At 42.2% G+C, this 23,106-nt stretch overlaps 1 protein-coding gene across 1 annotated transcript; it reads right to left on the bottom strand.

Annotated features, from left to right (window-relative positions):
• Positions 1–1,648: 1,648 nt before the first annotated feature.
• LOC115140199 (LETM1 domain-containing protein LETM2, mitochondrial-like) lies at positions 1,649–22,180 on the bottom strand. Its single transcript, XM_029678392.2, is given in 11 exon segments — positions 1,649–6,346; positions 6,790–6,858; positions 7,883–7,978; positions 10,049–10,168; positions 10,369–10,692; positions 10,911–11,054; positions 12,223–12,366; positions 16,072–16,544; positions 16,547–16,587; positions 16,868–16,936; positions 21,939–22,180. Coding segments are annotated over 10 exon segments (1,512 nt in total). The 5' UTR covers positions 16,915–16,936; positions 21,939–22,180; the 3' UTR covers positions 1,649–6,292.
• Between the last annotated feature and the right edge of the window lie 926 nt (positions 22,181–23,106).

Here is a 23,106-nt window from a genome sequence, read left to right as displayed (position 1 = left end):
TTTACCAGGTACCAAATTGACTAAGACCCTGACTTTAAAGTGGACAGTGTTTGTCTGAATCCATATCCTTTGGCTTGTAGGGCCAAAGGCCTGGTTCAAAAGCCTGGTTGGCCTAGACAGTAAGAGCATTTACAGTACAATCTACAGTCACCACCCCAGAGAGGGGAGCGAGAGAAGCAAGACACTATCAAGGGGAAAGAGGGCACTCGGAGTCAGAGCAGAGGAAGAAATCAGCTTTTCGCAAGTATCTTTGAGCACATGCAGCTTACTTGACATACAGTATAACACCAAAACAAAGCAAACAAAATCAAATCAATAAATCCACTGAATAGTGTCAGACGAAATAACCACAACGTTAAAGACACATAAGAGATAAAGACGACACCAAGCCCCGATACAGGATGATTGGTTCAAATAACCTGAGAGCCATCCATTTAATAGGATATCAGTGGGTGAAGGACAAGGGATGCAAGCACATCTCTGGCAAATGTGTCAGTTTCTAAAGAAGATTCTGAAGAAGCTCTTACTGCTTACTTTCAGCTGTTTCTCCACCTTTTTTTGGTTTAACATTTCAGTCTTCTGACCTCATCGGAGCATACGACCAAACTTTTAGCACTTCCATACAAAAGTGAAATCAAGCTAGCAATGTTTGTCAAATGGATTTTCTTTCTCCACTGTAGTAATGTATGAAAGAGGCTGTTAGAATAGTGTTATCAGTAGTCTTACAAGCTACAGCCGGGTAGAATTGTACAGGTATTAGTATTGTATTAGACTAAAAAAAATACAACCCACAGTCAATAAAATAAGATCACATTCCTTGTCATGCATACTTGTTGACTGTTCTATTTCACAATGGTACCCTCCAATCCCCCAGCTAATGTTAATACAGGAAGGTTAATATGGATGTTAATATGTGGTGTTACCATAGTTACAAGATGAATCTTACCTCAAATCAATATTTACACAACAACATTGCTGTCTATTTAAATACGCACATGCACAGGCTCATCCTGACATACCCTCCAGCATGACAATGCCACCAGCCATACTGCTCGTTCTGTGCGTGATTTCCTGCAAGACAGGAATGTCAGTGTTCTGTCATGGCCAGCGAAGAGCCCGGATCTCAATCCCATTGAGCACGTCTGGGACCTGTTGGATCGGAGGGTGAGGGCTAGGGCCATTCCCCCCCAGAAATGTCTGGGAACTAACAGGTGCCTTGGTGGAAGAGTGGGGTAACATCTCACAGCAAGAACTAGCAAATCTGGTGCAGTCCATGAGGAGTAGATGCACTGCAATACTTAATGCAGCTGGTGGCCACACCAGATATTGACTGTTACTTTTGATTTTGACCCCCTCTTTGTTCCGGGACACATTATTCAATTTCTGTTAGTCACATGTCTGTGGAACTTGTTCAGTTTATGTCTCAGTTGTTGAATCTTGTTATGTTCATACAAATATTTACACATGTTAGGTTGGCTGAAAATAAACACAGTTGACAGTGAGAGGATGTTTCTTTTTTTGCTGAGTTTAGATGCTGAAGCTTTATGTATGTAAGCACCTCCTAGCCTGTCAGTAGCTGGGCCAGATATCCATAGTGCCAGACATCTGTAGTAGCAAAAGTTTGTTGCCAAAAATAAAGACACAGGACTCAAGTGTAAAGGGTTTTTATAAATGTAATGCTGAACTTCATCTCCCAAGCAGACATTTGACACTGTAGAATGATGTATTGTTTCAATGCAGGTTAAATAATGTAGCAATGTTGTACATGGTTGAGTGTCTTCTGACCTCCATTACAGAGTGGACAGGAGGGTAAACATGAGAGGTAGAATGTCTGTTACACAAGGAAAGCCACCAAAGGGGGAGGTAGAGGTTGTCCATAACCACTGATACAGGGTCAGATACGTTTTCGTCTCCCAAATGGTTATTGTTAGGGATAGGTGATTCTAGATCTGTGGTTAGGGGTAACCTCTATTTCAGAGGTAGCCATCCCTCTTCCCAGATAGCTACTGGTTATGCAAGCTTTTGCTCTATTCCTGCTCTTACACACACCTCATTCTACTCATCGGCTGATCATCAGAACCTTGATTAGCTAAATCAGGTATGGTAGAGCTGGCCTGGATCAAAAGCCTGCATACCCAGTAGCTCTTTAGGCAGGATGGCCGTCCCTGATCAACATCCATCAGTCACAAACACTCTCCTGCAAGGTCATAGTCATAACGTCCAGAGTTTGCACAAGGCTAGCTAATATTAGTAACACAAATAAGTTCTGCCAAACGAAATAATAAACTATGAAAAAAGAAGCCTTGTTTGAAGAGAAATTAGGGAATTTCAAGGAAAACAAGTTTAAGAAGAGTATGTTCTCTATCTATGAGCTTTATATGGAATCCATTATGACAAAAGGTGCAGACGTCAATCATTCAGAAGGTATAAACTCCACACAGCCTCACGGTCTTGTACTGTCTGTAGTAGTCATATCAATACATGATACAGTGCAATACCTGTGGACACATTTGAAAAGCGCATTTCCACTCATCCTTATACCCCCAGTGTAGGTCCAAGGAGTGAAAGGCTGAATCCTAACCTCAGTTATGTGTCCATCACGCAAACCATTAAACAAATCTCCCAATGATATCAATGGATGACTTATGTGGGCTAGTTCTAGTAATGCGTATCAAATATTATATTAAGTTGATTCAAGCCCAAGTCTTACTGTAGGACCATTGACCACATCTGCCATCAAATGATTGGATAAGTTACTGTTCCATTAAAGTTCTCCTGACCAAATCAACTCTCAATTTCACCACAAATTATCAACAGCAACACACTGAAATACCACAATGTCTGTCTTTCTCGGCAGGTCTGTGTGACAATGAGAAATACCTTTGGGAGTAAGTTCATGTTACCCAACTCCACACCAAACTCTAACCCCTAATCCTACACACCGACCGCTTAGCAATGTGGTGCTGCTCCACCTAGGTGTGATGTTCACTATATTGCTTGTACCAACAAGTGTCTAGGGGTAAGGGTTTGGAATTGGGCATGTGAGTGAGAGGGTTCATACAGGTGTTTACGTTTGTCTCTAAGTCTGTGTCCTAATTCTCTCCCACATTCCTTTCCTAATCTAATTTCCTTCATGATCATTGATCCAAAAGGACCTAAAAAGGTAGCAGCGTAAGCAATACAGTGGATTCCATTCAGCCATGTATAGACATGAAGGATAGGAGACAAGGTAAGGAATCAAGGCAGGGGAATTGGAACACAGTGTAAACATCTTCCATGAGAGCCCGTGGGTAAGGGGCAGAGGAGACACTCCACAGAGAGCATAGGTAACAAAGCACCTCGTTACAGACCTTCTGCCTGTAAATTCATTTTCTAAACAATCCTTAAACCAAGTAAAAAAATCAACTGTTGGGATGGAAAGAAGTGTCCCAGGTCCCATAGTACTCCCTTGAAGTAATAACAGATCTGAGAAGGTTGGATTGGTCAAAGCAGAAGGGTGGACATCTTGCTTTCGATTATCCACTCACATACAGATCGGTGATAGGGAGGAGAGGAAGATGCACTATGATGAAACAATGTAATTTGGTTGGTGAGTTGTGGGAGAGGTTCATAAAAAGGTAATCCCCTAATTTAAGGTTTTTCCTCAATGCTAAGCCAACACCAAACGCACACTCTCACACACTGAAGCATAAAGCATATACAGTAGAGTACACATATGTTTATATGGTAAACCTTCCAAATACCTTCTCGTTCACATGGTTGTATTAACTCTATATGTAAGCAGGGTATGTACTAGGCATTTAAGCTCTTTGAGAATCACATTCTAAAATAAAATGTAACACTAGTGCAATCCTTTAACAGTTCGCAAATTTTGCATTTTCGCTCAAATTCATTATTTGAGATTTCTCTGTAGATATTTCATTCGTATTGTTGGAACAGTGGGTATGGATCATATCCAATAGCAGTCAAGTATTATCTTTCTTTTTAAATGTGTAAATAAACGGTGGTACTATCATAGCATTAACACAATATATACACTGTATATTCCATTAGAAAAGCTAATTGTCCACAGATTGGAGGTTGTTTTTAGAATCAAGTTTTAAACTGGGTGGTTGAGCCTTGAATGCTGATTGGCTGAAAGCCGTGGTATATCACACCGTATACCACGGGTATGACAAAATATTTGTTTTTACCGCTCCACATACATTGGTAACCAGTTAATAGCAATAAGGTTCCTTGGGGGTTTGTGATATATGGCTTATATACCACGGCAAAGGGCTGTGCGTTGCGTCATGCTTAAGAAAAGCCCTTAGCCGTGGTATATTGGCCATATACACCACACCTACTCGGGCTTTATTAGGCGCAACTACAGCCTCTTCTGTGTTAATGAGTGATCTCTCTCGCACTCTTACAATCAAAAATAATCCGTTTTCATGTACTATTTACAGCTGCAATCAACTACACAATGCCACTTCATTCAGTCATAGGGTGACACTTCACAATAAATTGCATAGATACCACGTGTTACATTTTCTGGTGTAATTAAATGCAACTACACTGTAACTATATGGACATAATTTGTAAAATGTCCTTACTTTAGACATTAGTGTTTTGTACCTTATCTGCAATTACCATTTACATCTGAACAATTACAATCTGGTTTCCAGGGTAGTTAGAGAGTTACTTCATGGCATAAAGGCAAGTTAAAGTGAAGTGTTGCCCAGTCTTAAGATTTAAATATTCAACAAACAACAAAATATTAGGAGGGCAAAAGTTCATAGAACTCTTAAGTTTTGAGAGAGCTTGAGGGAGTGGCAAACCAACTGGACAGAGCAGTTGTACCTTTTCTACCAGACAATGAACATTGTACAGGGTATTTACAAATATACAAGAGGAAGAGGTGGTGGTTTTTGTTAGTCTGATCTGGAGGTGATTCAGCCAACTCGAAGAGACAAAACACACCTTTTCAAAGCAGCGGGTGGCCGTCCAATCACCTCTGACCAAAATGTCGCTCTTAATTTTCTGTTCACTTCACAACAACTCTACATGTTGAATCACCACCGTTTCTCGACACCAAGGTGGTGACCCCTAAAGGCGTCAGCATGCTTCAGCTCAGCTGGCGCCTAACCGAACGAATGTGCTTACATACTCCCTTAAAATACACTTGCTTGAAAAACAACAAACAAGAAAAAAAGCATCAAACGCCGTAGCCAGTCTCAAAATGACTGTACACTTCCTCAAAAGTCAGAATTAATCTAAGATAACTCAAGAAACCTGTCATTCATTTTGACGTTTTTGCCCAAGAGATCTTAGTTGCGGAATTGTACATCTAACTAAGATGTTTGGCGCAGTATGTCTTTATGAGAAAAATGTAATGAAGATGAGTCGTCTCCAGTTGATTGACAACAAAGACTTTATCGGAGAATCCCTACTGTTGAACAATCACCGATGAAGGGGTGTAGACTTCGGCTCCGAACTTCGGCTTGACCAAAACGAACAAAAGCTTCACAAAATGTTAGCATAATATATGCACATACTCTACCGAACTGTTTCGTCTGGGAAGCATGTGGAAGCCTTTAACATACCGCGGCCACCCACTGCTTTCGTCTTTGAGGTGTATCTAGTCAAGAGGAATCAGCTTCAGCGCCTAATGAATGAGTCGAAATACAATCTGAAGTGAAACAGACTAAAGTTACACCAGACCAACCAACCAGCCGGTGTCCACTCTTCAAGGACATAAAAATAATAATATTTGTTACATCACTGGGTTACTGTGATCACAAAACAATTATCCTAATCCATCCTAATCTTTTCAGAGTTTTCGTTACATTACATTGTCCTGTTGAGTTTGAGTGTGAAACCCAATGGATGGAGTGCATGAACTTGAAACCAAATAGATGCAGGTGAGAAGAACCAGAGACTGAACAGACAGAGCAGAGGTGTGTGTCCCGTTTGAAACGCCTGCCAGCGGCCTCAATCCAGGTGTAGCCAGAGAGGAGAGGGCTCTGATCCATGGACAGAATTAAAGAGAGCAAAAGTGCCACCAGGTCTGACGGCATTAACATCTCATGTGATGACCTTATGACCCCTCTCTCCATCAGACACCGAGCCCTTTGGCTATAAAGGGATCTTAGAATCAGGAGGAGGCGGCGTTAAGGAGGGTAGATGGGTGGTTGGGTTGACTGATCCCTTAGGTTGTCGATTAGCTTGATTATCTAGCCCCCGCACCCCTGAGGACACGGGGTTGTGGTGTGGTCAAGCCCCTGCAGTCCTGCTCACTGTTAGCTCCTCCTCACACTCCGTTGGCGCTCATCTTGCTCTTCTGGGACGCCTCTGCTCCTTTAGCCTACAGGTCAGAGGACAATGGTTATTCTAGGAACAAACAATGAAAAAGAGACCAATTGCATTCATTGAATTATGGTGACATGGACTTTAAGAAATGTAATAAACATACTTTTAAATAGCTTGTTTACATACATAAGTGCATGATGTTTATTGACTTGATATTTTAGGAACCTGTTGTTATGGGCATACTGTAATTTAACTACTAAATGGTTAATTGTTGTATGGTTCACTTGTTTGTTCCCGTAGAGCAAGTGTGTGTGTGTGTGTGTGTGTGTGTGTGACTAGGATGTCGTGAGAAAGATGAGACAGTATTGGGCTTAAACGCACTGGTTTATCCTCACGGTCATCACTATCTGGCCATGCTAGAGAAGCACTGCACTTTCTGCCATTCCATCTAGTAACTAATCCCTGTGGGTATATGACTGGGGGTCAAAGGTGACTGACCTGGATGACCTGGGCAGGGGTAGGAGGTTTGTCTGAGATGATGGCAGCCTTGTCTCTCAACTCCTCCGCCTGGAGGAACAGAAACACACCAGACATGAGGACACTGTATACTGCTCCACGGGTCATCCTGGAGAAGATTCCTGACCGGTCTGTCTTTGACCAGAGCTACCGAGCTCATGATAGGGGCTCATGATTTGTGGGAATATTGTATGCCTTCTATCTTTGGCATTTGTTATCCAATGAAAACACTGTGTTTTGATGGAACGTGAGTGATGATCCAATCATGTTGCATTCCATTTCCCTCCCATAAAAAAGTGATCATGTTTTATACCCTTTACTGTGTAGCCTAGCCAAAATCAGACCATATCTAGAAGCAATCGTTTTATATCAACTTTAATGTAGCCTAGGCCTACTGGTTGTATGAATTTGGGATTTATTGTCCCACAACTGTCCCAGAGTCCGTTTGGAATAGGCTATTGAAACCAATGGTGGAACAAACTCCCTCACGACGCCAGGACAGCGGAGTCAATCACCACCTTCCGGAGACACCTGAAACCCCACCTCTTTAAGGAATACCTAGGATAGGATAAAGTAATCCTTCTCACCCCCCTTAAAAGATTTAGATGCACAATTGTAAAGTGGCAGTTCCACTGGATGTCATAAGGTGAACGCACTAATTTGTAAGTCGCTCTGGATAAGAGCGTCTGCTAAATGACTTAAATGTAAATGCTATTTCTTTCTCGACAAGCTGACCAATAGAATAGGTCAACTTTTCTACTATGGGGGAATCGTATATTGACACAGGCTAGTGATTTTCCTGTTCATTACTCATCTTGTTGGCTGGGGAGAAGTAAATGTGGGCATCGGTATTCGGTAAGAAGGAACTGCACACTGTTCTGTTAAAATGAATTACCATCGAAATGTGAATTCAGTCATTCTGAGCACTGTGGGTGAACGCCCTAATCAGGTTACACATCCAATGCATATGGGTCAGGTACATTTCTCCAATGTCCGGTAAATTAAAACGCTGCTGGTCAAACGCCACATTTTCATAACAGAAACCTTGTTGTTGTGTTTGTGTCTGTGTACTGACCGGCCTGTCTTTGATGACCAGAGCTGGGTCTACCAGTAAGTCTGAGGAGGAAGCTGCGCTTCCCTCTGGGATCTCAGCTGGGGGAGGAGTGGCCTTCTGCAACACACAACACAAATGGAATGATAAAGCCAGTAATGGAAGCAGCGGTGGTGCCTTCGTGTCACGGTCGTCGTAAGAAACGGTGGTGCCTTCGTGTCACGGTCGTCGTAAGAAACGGTGGTGCCTTCGTGTCACGGTCGTCGTAAGAAACGGTGGTGCCTTCGTGTCACGGTCGTCGTAAGAAACGGTGGTGCCTTCGTGTCACGGTCGTCGTAAGAAACGGTGGTGCCTTCGTGTCACGGTCGTCGTAAGAAGCGGACCAAAGAGCAGCGTGATGTGAATGCATCATTTTAATGGATGACGAAAACACAAAGTAAACTGAACAAAACAAATGAACAACGACCGTGACTCTATATACGAACTGTGCTGACACAAGCAACTAACATAGACAATCACCCACAACCCACAATGACAAAACAGGCTACCTACATGTGGTTCCCAATCAGAGACAATGACTAACACCTGCCTCTGAGAACCATATCAGGCCAAACACAGAAACAGACAAACTAGACATACAACATAGAATGCCCACTCAGATCACACCCTGACCAAACAAAACATAGAAACATACAAAGCAAACTATGGTCAGGGCGTGACACTTCCACAGAGTGTCCTGAGAATGTTGTGGTGATAGAGACTCATAGGCTGCATTTACACAGTCTTTTGACCAATCAGATCAGTTTTGAAAAAGATCTGATGTGAAAAGAGCTGCTGTGATAGTTCAAAAGACCAATTAGTGGAAAAAATATCACAATTGGGCTGTGAAAACTCAGCCTTAGAGAGTTGGCAGCATGAACATACAGTACTTCACATGGCTGACCTGCATTTCTACATCACTACAGTCATGAGAATGTGGGCAGGTCTCCATTATCTGATGGTCAAGCCTTAGTTCTCGGGGAAACCTGTGCTTCTATGGGACTCACTGAAGGCAGAAATGTACCTTGATCCCAAACCTAGAATCAGATGACATTTCAGCAATCTGAACTGAGCTGGTTGGGGGTGTCTTACCTCTAATTGGGTACAGGGGTATGATGTCTTACCTCTAGTTTGGGTACAGGGGGTATGATGTCTTACCTCTAATTGGGTACAGGAGGTATGATGTCTTACCTCTAATTGGGTACAGGGGATATGATGTCTTACCTCTAATTGGGTACCGTATGATGTCTTACCTCTAATTGGGTACAGGGGGTATGATGTCTTACCTCTAATTGGGTACAGGGGGTATGATGTCTTACCTCTAATTGGGTACAGGGGGTATGATGTCTTACCTATAATTGGGTACAGGGAGTATGATGTCTTACCTCTAATTGGGTACAGGGGGTATGATGTCTTACCTCTAATTGGGTACAGGGGGTATGATGTCTTACCTCTAATTGGGTACAGGGGGTATGATGTCTTACCTCTAATTGGGTACAGGGGGTATGATGTCTTACCTCTAATTGGGTACAGGGGGTATGATGTCTTACCTCTAATTGGGTACAGGGGGTATGATGTCTTACCTCTAATTGGGTACAGGTGGTATGATGTCTTACCTCTAATTGGGTACAGGGGGTATGATGTCTTACCTCTAGGTTGGGTACAGGGAGTATGATGTCTTACCTCTAGTTTGGGTACAGGGGGTATGATGTCTTACCTCTAATTGGGTACAGGGGTATGATGTCTTACCTCTAGGTTGGGTACAGGGGTATGATGTCTTACCTCTAGTTTGGGTACAGGGGGTATGATGTCTTACCTCTAGTTTGGGTACAGGGGGTATGATGTCTTACCTCTAGTTTGGGTACAGGGGGTATGATGTCTTACCTCTAATTGGGTACAGGGGTATGATGTCTTACCTCTAGTTTGGGTACAGGGGGTATGATGTTTTACCTCTAGTTTGGGTACAGGGGGTATGATGTCTTACCTCTAGTTTGGGTACAGGGGGTATGATGTCTTACCTCTAGTTTGGGTACAGGGGGTATGATGTCTTACCTCTAATTGGGTACAGGGGTATGATGTCTTACCTCTAGTTTGGGTACAGGGGTATGATGTCTTACCTCTAGGTTGGGTACAGGGGGTATGATGTTTTACCTCTAGTTTGGGTACAGGGGGTATGACGGGTATGATGGGTTTGACGTCAGTCAGGTACATGGCTCTGGAGAGCAGCAGCAGAGAGGGAGGAACGTTCTCCTTCAAGTGCAGGTCCAACCACTAGAACAGACAGAGAGAGGTTGCGGGTCACTGAAGAAGCCAATTGTTTGTTGTCCAAAATGGCACCCTATTCCCTTAGAAATAGGGTGCCATTTGGGACGCATATCTTATAATACAATTAATAGATTGATTCCTTTACTGGCTTGAAGTTATGCATCTTTAACAAGGTGATCTGCAGATAGATAGGTTGAGTGTCTGACCTGTTGCATCTGCTGACGTAACTGGTCAGTGGTCAGACCCAGTGACCTCATCCCTCTGCTACGACATGCTGCCTGTAGCTCTGACACACTCATAGCAGGCACACCCTCAGTGGCTATCAACTCGTCATCTGCTTTGATGGTTCTCAGCTGCATCATCAGCTGGAAGCGGAGCAGGTTATTAGTTCCTATGGGCTGCAGCTCTAGCAGCTTACACAGGGCCACCAGCTGGGGGCGCTCTAGATGCTCCAGCGTCAACTCGTCTTCAAACAGTTTGGAGAACTTGACAATGTCCTTAGTGGTGGGCTGCTCCCCTGTGTGACGAACCTGGAGATGACAGAGGGAGGACAGGGGTTAGTTAGAGCAGTCTTGGGACTCTAGTCATGCAGAGAGGCTTAGGACGTATAATCACATCTTGAGCGTTATCAGGTCTGAAAGACCTTTTGACAGGGGCTACCGAACACAACGGGATGAAAATTTGAAACACTCATGAAATCATGAATCAGAGCTTTGGATGAGTGACCTTTGCCCCCTGGCTAAATTACCTTCTGTACGTAGGTGGAGAAGCGCTGTGTCTCGTCCTCGGTCAAAGCCTTAGTCTTGTTCCTCTTGGCCATCTCTGCTATGGTCTCCTGGAGGAACTTAGCCAGCTCCAGCTTAGCAGCAAGACCCTTTTTCTGCTTCTCCACCTAAAGAGAAAGAAAAGGGAGAAAGAGAGAGGGAGAGAAGGATAGGAGAAAGAGAATATTATATTATTATAAAGATTTCTCAAATGGTCCTTATGCATAATCTAGCAGTAGCTAATAGCAATTGGTTTAGAATGTTCTAAAAAGGAGCATCAATCGCATTTTATCAAGTTGCTAGGTAATGTTTAAAAGGGTATATTTAAGCAATAAGGCATGGGGGTGTGGTATACGGCCAATATACCATGGCTAAGGGCTGTTCTTAGGCACGACGCAGTGGAATGCCTAGACACAGCCCTTAGCCGTGGTATATTGGCCATATACCACACCCCCATGCCTTATTGCTTAAATATACCCTTTTAATCATTACCTAGCAACCCCCGAGGTGCCTTATTGCTATTATAAACTGGTTACCAATGTAATTAGAGCAGTAAAAATAAATGTTTTGTCATGGTATACGGTCTGATATACCACGGCTGTCATCCAATCAGCATTCAGGGCTCAAACCACCCAGTTCATAATTGAAAACAATCCCACTTCAAAATGCACAAGTTGGCTAATGGTGGTCTTTACCACTGCTTCCTGTTGGTATCCCAACGGCCATGATGTGAGAGGCCAGGCCAGGCACCACTGTGGCACAGGAGCAGGAGGACATATCTGAGAGCCATTCAGCCATGAGCAGACAGGGACCATTAGACCTGACAGGTCAGGCCTACTGGGGCTAATCCCACACAAAGACCTGGGGTATATCCCAATAATCTCTCTCTCTTCCTGAAGTGTGCACTCGTTCACTATTCCTGACAAATGTAAAAACATTGGATTGGTGTAGGCATGGGCTAAAGAGTTTCTTAGAACAGTAATGCACTGTCAAATCTATGAAGGGAGGTGAACAAGTGCACACGTCGGGAGAAAGGAGAGATTATTGGGACACACCCCTGCTTATTCTACTGGCCTACAGGTCTATGGAAGGATATCTCCTACTGGGGTGCATCTCAATGGTGTACTTTTGTCTCCTTTCATCTGCATTGATATGGAAGAACAGGAAAACAGCCATTTTCACCTAAAATATCATGACTTCAGATCAGTCCAGAGAGGAAACAAGGAAGCAAGTTTAGACCATTGATAAGCAGCATACAACAGGGTCATTAACATTGTAACAGCGTGAAAAACGTGCCTTCTTGGTTTCTGTCTCGAAGGTGGAGGGCAGCATCTCAGGGAAGAGCTTGAGGAAGACGGGAAGCAGGAACTCCATGAAGGGAACAATGATGAAGACCATGAAGGGTAGCAGGCGGAAAAGGTCAGCACACGTCCTCATCAGCTGGAGAGACACAGACAACACTTAGCAAACCAAACAGTAACATGTCTGACAACGATAAGTAACAACATCAAAGGAGAGGAACAAGAGAAGAGATAGGGGGGGAAAGAGAGAGTGAGAGAGACAGAGAAAGGAGAGAGAGAGAGAAGAGAGAGACATAGAGAGAGAGAACAAGAGTAGAGAGAGAGAGAGCGACAGAGTGAGAGAGAGAGACAGAGAGAGGACAGCGAGAGAGAGAGAGAGAGAGAGAGAGAGAGAGAGAGAGAGAGAGGAGGAGCCAGAGCGAGAGAGAGAACAAGAGAGAGCGGCAGAGAGAGAGAGAGAGAGACAGAAAGAGAGAATTAACAGAGGTTGGAAGCCAAACATTGCCATATGGTTTATTGGCATTATAGAAGATACAGTGATGCAATGTGAGTTTTGCAGTGCACAACACCTATGTACAGAGTGGATCCCAAACATTTAGAAATGTGACTGACAAAAACATTTTTTAAATGTGACCAACAAAACTTTTTCACAAAAATGTTCTTTGACCTTTTGACCTCCCAAGTCACCAAAACAAATGTCTGTGGTCACATATTAAGCTATGAGACAAGAAGGATTCCACCTTGACCCACACTATGTTAGGATTCTGTCCCTCAGTCTCTGGCAAACTACCAGGACTGTGAGTCTTTCTAAAATAGATCCGGTGCCGAGTAAAGCTCTACCATGGCATTCACACAGCATGGGTCACACGGCGGGCTGTTTTTTTAAACCTTTATTTAACTAGGCAAGTCAGTTAAGAACAAATTCTGTTGGTGTGTCTATCCTGTATCATTGAGGCAAAAGGGTCAATACATCCTTCTAAATCCGCCTTACTGATGAACCTGGAGGCTGAAGTCAGAGGACTTTTTTTTCTGCATTGAAAAGTATTGGGCGGGCCACCTATGTCCGTTTTCAGTGTAAACTTAAAGGACTAAAACAAGATATAAAGTAGGTAGAAAAATGTACCTCAATATATATTTTTATAAGATCCTCTTTCAGGACAAACAATCTAAAATTCCAAAGATGCAGCATTCAGGAGTTTTTTCCCATGTTATTGGGCCCCCATTGATATTGTAATAATGTTTGAGTCACTCAGATAGCATAAGCCATGGCAAAATGTGTATAATTGCAGGAAATGTGCTTTAAAACTGCAAAATGTTATGTTCACCACATGGCAAAATGTGTAGAAATTCGGGAAATTAGCTTTTGTCACTATGGCCAACAGGAGGGCTTCCAAAATTGCCTGAGTGTTCAACTAGAATACCTCACAGCATGTGGTGGACTCCTTTGGTTGCGTTCAATAGGCACAACGAGAGAAAACAACATGTTCAAACTGAAAGCAAAAATGAGCAGCATTGTTACTGGTTTAACAAGTTTAATGGGTAACACCTTTCCCTGTTATGTGCCTGACTGCTGAACACCTCCCAGAGATTGAGGTGATCAGCTGATCATTGTTTCAGGATTCTCCGGTTCCTGGTGACCTAGATGCACTATTGTAAAGTGGCTGTTCCACTGGATGTCATAAGGTGAAAGCACCAATTTGTAAGTCGCTCTGGATAAGAGCGTCTGCTAAATGACTTAAATGTTAATGTTAAATGTTAATGGTACTCCTAAAGTACTACGTTGCTGTAAATCCTGGCCTCCAATTAACTGAAAGGCACTTGTTACATAAGACAGATCTATGAGAATCACGAGACTACAGTATGCCAAAGCTTTCTTTGGTAACTGTAGGATGTACAGTAAGACCATGGGTGTGTTCGTAAAGTCAATCTGGAGTGCCAGTGCGCTCTGAGTGCCCTTTGGGCATTCGTAAAGTCAATCTGGAGTGCCAGTGCGCTCTGAGTGCCCTTTGGGCATTCGTAAATTCAGAGCGTTGTCAGATTGTCCATTTGTAAATTCAGAGCATTTCGCTCTCTGAGCGTTCAGAGCTCACACTGGACGCTCTGGCCGAGGAGTAGGGTTGATCCGTGCGTTCTGACCTCACAACGGCAGTCAAGCACCCAAGTTAACTGGCTACGGTTGGCTAGCTTGCTAGCTACTTCCAGACACAAATGAGAGAACATCCCACCCTGACCGTTTTACTCACTCTGGCAGAGCTGGTTAGGCTGTTTCCATGTTCTCTAGAGCGTTGGTGACTAACTGTGCTGCTGGCAACAATTTAATTACGCTTTTTTGACAACATTTGCTGACATATTCGAACGAGTGTTGAGCGTTCGTAAATTCCTCAAATATTCTAAACTCTGGCACACTCAGATGAGAGTGCTCTGAAATCGGAGGATAGCAAGAGCGAATTTACGAAAAGCACCCCACTTCAGAGCCATAGATTTAGTATTCTAATGGGAATTCTTATCATGTTATTATTGTCATGGAGTGTTGAGCGTCAACATGGAGGGTAGTAGTTAGCAGAGAAAGTGCTGCTCGTCTAGACCGTGAACCCTTCAACCAACTGCAGTCACTGTTAGAAACAGGACACCCTCTGAATTGGATTCCCCAAGATGGAGCTGTGTCACCACGTTATACGTATCAAATCCCCATCTCAAATGGGACCCAATTCCTTATATAGTGCAGTACTTTTGAACAGAGGTCTATGAGGCCATAGTCAAAACTAGTGCACTATATAGGGAATAGGGTGCCATTTGGGGCGCATTCACGGTTCTCTCATCCTGCCCTCAGGCATAAATTATGACTCACCCTGTTATTTACTAGGGTTTGGCAGTATCCCGATTTTCATACCATCTCTGTACCATACCAGGGAATATGGTATTACCGGAAGTGCACATAAGGGGCGCGTTTTAATTTGTTTTGGTGGGGGGGCACAAGGAATCTTGATCCAGGAGGGGATTGAATGTCTCTGCTGGAACCAAGAAGCTTGATCTTGACATCTAGCCACTTAGCTAGCAAGTTAGTAAACCAAATGCATAGCTGGAGCCCTGAGCTGGGTATAACTTATATGACATATCTTAGAATTCTTCTAGTTATAATCAGTAGTGTAGCACTCACCCCCAGAGCCCCAAAAAACAAACAAAACAAATGTTTTTTTCTTCTCTGTATTTAAAATATATGTCCGGTACTTCTAAATAAACTGTATATCGCCCAAGCTCAGCACTTTCAATCAATGTTTTTATACTGATCACCATCATTAAGTCTAACCAAGCTCTAGTCTCGTCCAGTGTTGGTCAGAAGATCGGTGGAACCAATAGACGGATTGGTTGTTTAGCAACAAAACCGACGTGTACGCAACTATAGGGCGAAACAGGTGGGGTTGGCTTAGATTGCTTATAACATGTAAACTATATTTCGTCTCCAATGTTTATTGAAAACATAAATGAAGTTGCGCAATGAGTACTCTCAAATACAACATTACAGATGTTGGTTTGCTAGCTAGCAAATTTGACATCAGTCAAAACACCTCAAAATAAGACATGGTATCAACAACAAGATCAACCATGCTGAAACAAGACACATGATTCACAACATGACAGTTTCTTGTCATTGTTGCTAGCTACCTGGTCACCCAGAACCATTACAACACATGGCCTTCTGCCCCTTTGAGGCAAACACAAAGTTTTTGTGATATTGTCAGCTAAGCTGTCCATTGGTGGGACGTTATGGGCCATGGTGGCTAACATCTGGGATGGAGCAGCTAGATGAAACATTGGTTAATTTGTATCACTCCCCCGGCCTTACCCGTCTCCTCTCCCTGCGTGAGAGCAGTTGTCCATGCAGCAGTCTCCACACCATCCTCCCTGCGATCTTGGTATCGATTCCCAGCAGCCTGAAACCATTGTAGTAGTGCTTCAGCTCATCCACTACCCTCTGGCCAATAGACTTCCTCACTACCTGGACAGTAGGGGCAGCTGCAGCCGCTACAGTGACGGCAGCGGGGGGAGCAGGGGCTGGAGATTGGGGTGAGGGGACAGAGGGGCCATTCTTGGGGGTCCCTGGGGGGTCATCCTGGGCGGGGGCTTTGGTGTCCTCCTTGGTGCCCTGCAGCCAGACACAGGAGCTGTGCAGAGATCTGGACAGCAGGGTGGTGCTGTGGGGTCTGGCGCCATGGAGCCGAACGCACTGAGGATAGCCAGACCTGGAGTGCCTGAGGGAGGTTAGGGGTGACAGGCGGCTGGCGGGGTCCAGGTGGTGGTGGACGTAAGCAGTGGAGGGAGGGGACAGCAGCTGTGCCTTTTAGACAGCAGGTAAGATCCCCTGGAGACAGAACACAGATACATCTGTATGTCAGTGACTGCCTGGTCATATGTGAAGTATCCTTACTTTCACTACAGCAGTCAGTCATACACACTGCTGTAAAGTAGACAGTTAGCTTGTTTACATATTCAACTCTTCCAAAAGACTTCCTGAGTGTTAATCAACTGATTTAGCACCCAGGGATCTTGTGGACACGGACAGTGGCCCCACTGTATGTGTAGTAGAGGTTAGTGCAGGTCTAAATGGTTTCTAATGTAGAGCAGGTGACCTGGTCTCCTACCTTGATCTTGTTACTGCCAGAAGCACCTGTGGACTGAACACTGCCATTGCACTGGCAAATCGAGGTCTCCTGAAAGGGTGAACAACAAGATCAGTGAAATTAATAAATAATGTTACTTTTCAATTTTCTAGGACTGATGGATGTATAGTGTCAAGCTATTTAATTTTGAACTCCATGGCTTTGTAATGTATTTAGTAGGGGTGTGACATTTAAACATTAAAACAACATTGGGATCGTTAACGTTTAGAAAAAAATCACTAACCGAAAATGTTTAAATCACAGTGCAGTTATCACAAAACATTATTTATTTGATGTGTTATAGACTATGATAGGCTTTAAAAAGGCCTTGGGAAAGTTTAGGCTACTTTGGGCTACTTTGGTGAATATGCGAGATACAGATTACCAAGACATTACCAAGATATGCACATGGTTCTTTCTGCCTGCCCCCTCCTCACTCTCTCTCTCTCCCTTCCTTCTAGAGGTCGACCGATTATAATTTTTCAACGCCGATACCGATACCGATTATTGGAGGACCAAAAATGCCGATACCGACCATTTTTGTGTTTTTTTGTTGTAATAATGACAATTACAACAATACTGAATGAACACTTATTTTAACTTAATATAATACATCAATAAAATCAATTTAGCCTCAAGTAAATAATGAAACTTGAAATTTGGTTTAAATAATGCAAAAAACAAAGTGTTGGAGAAGAAAGTGCAATATGTGTGATGTAAGAAAGGTAACGTTTCAGTTCCTTGCTCAGAACATATGAAAGCTGGTGGTTCCTTTTAACATGAGTCTTCAATATTTCCAGGTAAGAAGTTTAGGTTGTAGTTATTATAGGAATTATAGGACTATTTCCCTCTATACCCTTTGTATTTCATTAACATTTGACTATTGGATGTTCTTATAGGCACTTTAGTATTGCCAGTGTAACAGTATAGCTTCTGTCCCTCTAGTTAGCGCGCGCTAACTAGCTAGCGATTTCACTTCGGTTACACCAGCCTCATCTCGGGAGTTGATAGGCTTGAAGTTATAAACAGCGCAATGCTTGACGCACAACGAAGAGCGAATGAATGAATGTTTACGAGCCTGCTTCTGCCTACCACCGCTCAGTCAGATACTTGTATGCTCAGTCAGCTTATATGCAACGCAGGACACGCTAGATAATATCTAGTAATATCATCAACCATGTGTAGTTAACTAGTGATTATGATTGATTGTTTTTATAAGATAAATTTAATGCTAGCTAGCAACTTACCTTGGCTTACTGCATTTGCGTAACAGGCAGTCTCCTTGTGGAGTGCAACGAGAGAGAGGCAGGTCGTTATTGTGTTGGACTAGTTAACTGTAAGGTTGCAAGATTGGATCCCCCGAGCTGACAAGGTGAAACTCTGTCGTTCTGCCCCTGAATAAGGCAGTTAACCCACCATTCCTAGGCCGTCATTGAAAATAAGAATGTGTTCTTAACTGACTTGCCTAGTTAAATAAAGGTATAAAACATTTTTTTTTAAATAAAAAATCATAATAAAAAATCGGCACCCAAAAATACCAATTTCCGATTGTTATGAAAACTTGAAATCGGCCCTAATTAATCGGCCATTCCGATTAATCGGTCGACCTCTACTTCCTTCCTCCTTCGCGCTGGCTCGTCTGCTCTTTCTTTTCGTTAATGTGAATGTGTGTTCAGTCTTCAGTCTGTTTTATGTGGAAAATCCTAGCCTATTCACTGATGTTAGGCTCTGCTTTACCGAAGTTGTGGACAATCCAATCCAAGACATTGCAAGATACAGCATTCCATTGCAAGATACAGCTTTTGATTACCGATAGATAGGCCTAGTGAATGGTTCTGACTGTCTGTCTGGTGGAAAACCTGCCTATACTATGCCCCTCCCCTCTCGCTATGAAATATGCAAGTGTTTGTGTTCTCGGAAGTACTGCAACTAATCAGTCTCCTCCGTTCCAAAAATACTGATGTTTAGGAGTTGATTCCTAGCTGAATCAAATATTGACACTCAGAACGGGAGTTGACACCAGGAGTCGACGTGTAAGAAGTCGAGGACGCTCCACCACTACATCTTTCCAAATCTGAAAGGGATGCACAGTGAGACCCGGGGATGGAGGGAAGGAGTAGCCATGACTGCGGTAGATGGAACTGCATTGCCCCTTAGCGGTTATACGCAGGACCCTTTTGCCTTGTGAATTCACATGAAATTTTATGATTTGTTTCTTATCGTCTAAACAGAAAAAAATGTCTGTTTAAACTTTAAGAACATTTTTCCATTTGTCACATCCCTAAGATTTAGCATGATAAGTATATACGTGTTGATAGGCCGATGACTCAAAGACTGTGTGTAGGCTAGTTAGCAGATTGTAGCGGGCTAATGTCATAAGGGTTGGGCGAAATTTGGGGAGTCCTCTTCTACGATATGCTACTCGAAATGTTGCGATATCCGATATAATCGTTTTTGCGCCGATAATGACTAGATAATTCCAAACTGTGCAATTTTTGTGCTTATTTACGATACTCTAATTAATCACAAACGTATTAAATAATCTTAGTATGTCAAATCATTTTTACAAGGCTTAGTTAATTCATTTAGACATTATTTTCAACATATTGATACAGCCTAACTGATAAAACTGCAGTTGATTTATAAAGTTAAAATAGAGTATAGTCTTGAACATCACGATATATCTTCTTGCACTTCACAATATCTCGTCAATGTCAAATATCACAATATCCGAATGAATCATATATCGGCACAACCCTAAATGTCTTGGCGTAGCACAGACCATTTGACCAATACTTCAATTCCAGACTTGGAAGACAACTAATGCCAATATCTAGTTGCAGGGAGTTCGTTTAAATTTAGAAAATGCTCCGTTATTCAATTAAATAAATGTTTTGCTCCATTATGTAATCCAACATTGTGTACGCCAATATCTTGTCTATTACAAATCTTCTCACATTGATCGAGACAGGTAAGTGTCATCATGACATGCATCAAGATGGTGGCGTACACATCCTTGAATTACTTAATTGTGAAAAAAAGAGAAGAATTTGAATTTTGAATTATCTTTAGAGAAGAAAATAAGAAAAATGTGTAGTCATTCTGTGGACTAATTGTCCATTTGTTCCACGTTTCACATCCCGAAATTGACATCACTTGGCTGGCTCCAAGTTTTATTTGAGTGCATGTAGGCCTAAGCAGAAGTCACATTTCAGTTGACTAGGTATCCCCCTTCCCCTTTCCCTATACTGGTACCTGCTGTTAAGTGTGTCAATGGAAACTCCTTCCCTGTATGCTATCCCCTGGATCTTTAACTGCACGACAAGTACCACAGTATGAGTCATACCCATAAAACCTTGCGGTCGAACGAGGAAATGGTTCCAATTGTTTTCCCACCATTAATTTTTCCCATAGGTGATTTTAGAAACACTTCGAATAAGGGCTGTGTTTTGTGTAGGCTTACCCTGGCATAACGTTTTGATATCCGTGTAAATCTCTCTAGGACAATGTGACGCTTATCAATATATTCATGTGTATTTACCCCCCCCAAAAATGAAACGCTAATTAGCTGCTAATGTGGCTATCATAAATAACTACAAATGCCATAATATCTTATACATCTAATGTTAGTTAAATTTAGTAATTAATTAATTGGCAAAATGTCTTTAAATGGACAATTTTGTGAACTGTCTTGTGCAGTTCACCTGTAGGCAAAGGTGTCAGCTAGAAATGACATGCAGGAGCTTGCAGGGATTTGTAGTCTTGCATGATGTCTATTTTCGTGCTCATTTGCATTTTCGAATCGAACTTACGAGTAAATAGAGCTGAATATATTAATAAAAGTCACCTGGTCCGAGAAAGATTTACAAGATTATAAAAACGTCACGACATGGTAAGCCTACAAGAAACACAGCCCTTAATTTAAGTGTTTCTCAAATTCCCTGTGGAAAAACAATACGAACCATTTCCCTGTTTGACCGCTAGGTTTTATGGGTATTATGAGACCTCCACTTGTAGAGCTCCGAGGGAGAGTATTCATCTGCTCCTATGCAAGAAAAGCCGGCGAACTGACAAGTATGCCATGACAATGAAAATGGTATATTCTGAATTAGGGGAGGATGGAGAACAATAAATATATTTTTATTCGGATTTCAATCTGCAAAAAATATATATAATATTAAAATGATACACAAGTGTGTATGGTTGTCCATCCTCCCCTGATTCAGAATGTTATTTTCATTGTCATAGCATGGTTTAATAGCTTTTGACGAGATATAACAGAACACATTTTACTTTGGTGCAGAACCGAACCATATACCGGCTATCTAAAAAGTCGGGAAAACAATACTTTCCTGTGGATATTTTGTCTCAAATTTCGAGCAGCTGAAGGCCAAACCGCACAGATAAATCAACAAAAAAAATCGCCAGAAGCGGGAGTGCGAAGCAAGCAGAGCGAGGCGGGTGGAAAGGACGCGGCATGCAGAGCATTGACTGTATGCTAGCAGAATAATTGACATCTCCAATCATCTTTGCTGATAGCAATGTTGTGTTTCCATAAGTGGATTAATTGGTCTAATAATACTAGGCGATCATTTCATTAGCTATGAGTAAGTAAAGTTAGACATATGACTATGTCACATGAGAACATAAACAGGACATGCCATAGGAACAACCATTAGGTACTGGTAACTTGACTAGCTAAAGGTACAGAGAGTTCTCCATGCTATCGACCAGCTTACTAACGTACTCTCGAAAGATGCCTGAACGGGGCAATTTGCTAAACTATCATTCTGGCCACAAACGCAACCACTGTCATGCTCACGCCATAGCTAGCTAGTTAATAACAACAACATGTTAGTAGTGTGGCTAGCTATCTAACTAGTATGTGCAGATTGGATGAAGACCGTTAAACTAGCTAGCTAAATAGCTAACGTCTGCAGTCTTTTCACAGTTTGACAACGGAACATCTAAAATATCGGATGACCTGAGCAAACATGTTAATGCAAGTTGAAATTGGAAGTCGATTGACGTTGAGGTTTGTTTCTTAACTTACCTCTAATGTCAAATGTCCTGCTATGGCTGCCGACTTGGCGTCGTAAGGCTGATCTAAAATAACAAAATAGTACAATCCATTCACAGTAGTCGGCTGATTGAAGATGTGCGACGATAATAAACACATTTACGACGGGTTTATTACTAGTATTCCTTCGAAAAAAGGTCCCTTTTGGTCAACTTCGCCCATTTTTTGCTGCTGCTCTGAAAAGGTTATTGCAATTCACATAAGCATGATTGTTGTTGACGTACTAGATCAGGCGAGGAATGGCTTGTTTGACAGGGCTGAGAACCAATAGATTAAGTTATTTTTTCCCAGTGGCAACCAATCCACTTAAAGGGAAGACCCACTCATATCGGGGTTTGATTAACTGCATTTGATTGAAAAGAAGCTTCCCTTCAAACGTAAATTGAACCATTAATAAAGTAATAATAACAAATATTGTATGATTTTACATTCTAATATGCATAGGTCCAAAATGCTTCTTAAGAGCTTCTACACCAAGCCCGCTAAACAGTTATGGCAAATGGCTACCTGGACTATTTGCATTGACCCCCTGTATATAGCCTCGTTATTGTTATTTTTATTGTTTCTCTTTTATTTTATTTTTTACTTTAGTTTATTTAGTCAAGATTTTTCTTGACTCTTATTTTTCTTAAAACTGCATTGTTGGTTAAGGGCTTGAAAGTTAGCATTCGGCGCATGTGACAAATAACATTTGGTTTGAAGAGTGGGCATGTGCTATAAAATGGCACATATGGTCAAACCAAAGTACATAGATATTGAACTCACTGCATGCCTCACAATTTGCACACAGGCTAGTGTAGGCTATTATAGTAAGTTATACATTATATAAGACGACACTATGAAATATATAGCCTGCACACTAGTGCTTTTCTCACATTTCTATGTTGAGGTACAGTAGCCTATGTTTTAATATCTGTCAGGTTTACTAAATCTGCTGAGTGCAGTCAAGGCCTCCTGGGCCATTATGTCCTCTTAACCTTTCATGCCATACTACATGGGCTGGGCTATCTATCATATCATGATCGTTCCACATGGATTATTTCAGAGAATATTTGATTTCAATTAAGATAATATCTAAACGGGAATTTATATTTTCACCATCAATTTAGGACATGATGTTTGACATTAGGCCACTTGTGCT

Source organism: Oncorhynchus nerka, linkage group LG13, assembly GCF_034236695.1.
Source record: "Oncorhynchus nerka isolate Pitt River linkage group LG13, Oner_Uvic_2.0, whole genome shotgun sequence".
Classification (NCBI taxonomy): domain Eukaryota; kingdom Metazoa; phylum Chordata; class Actinopteri; order Salmoniformes; family Salmonidae; genus Oncorhynchus; species Oncorhynchus nerka.
The sequence above is the reverse complement of the archived record's forward strand: the minus strand, read 5'-3'. Positions and strand labels throughout refer to the sequence as shown.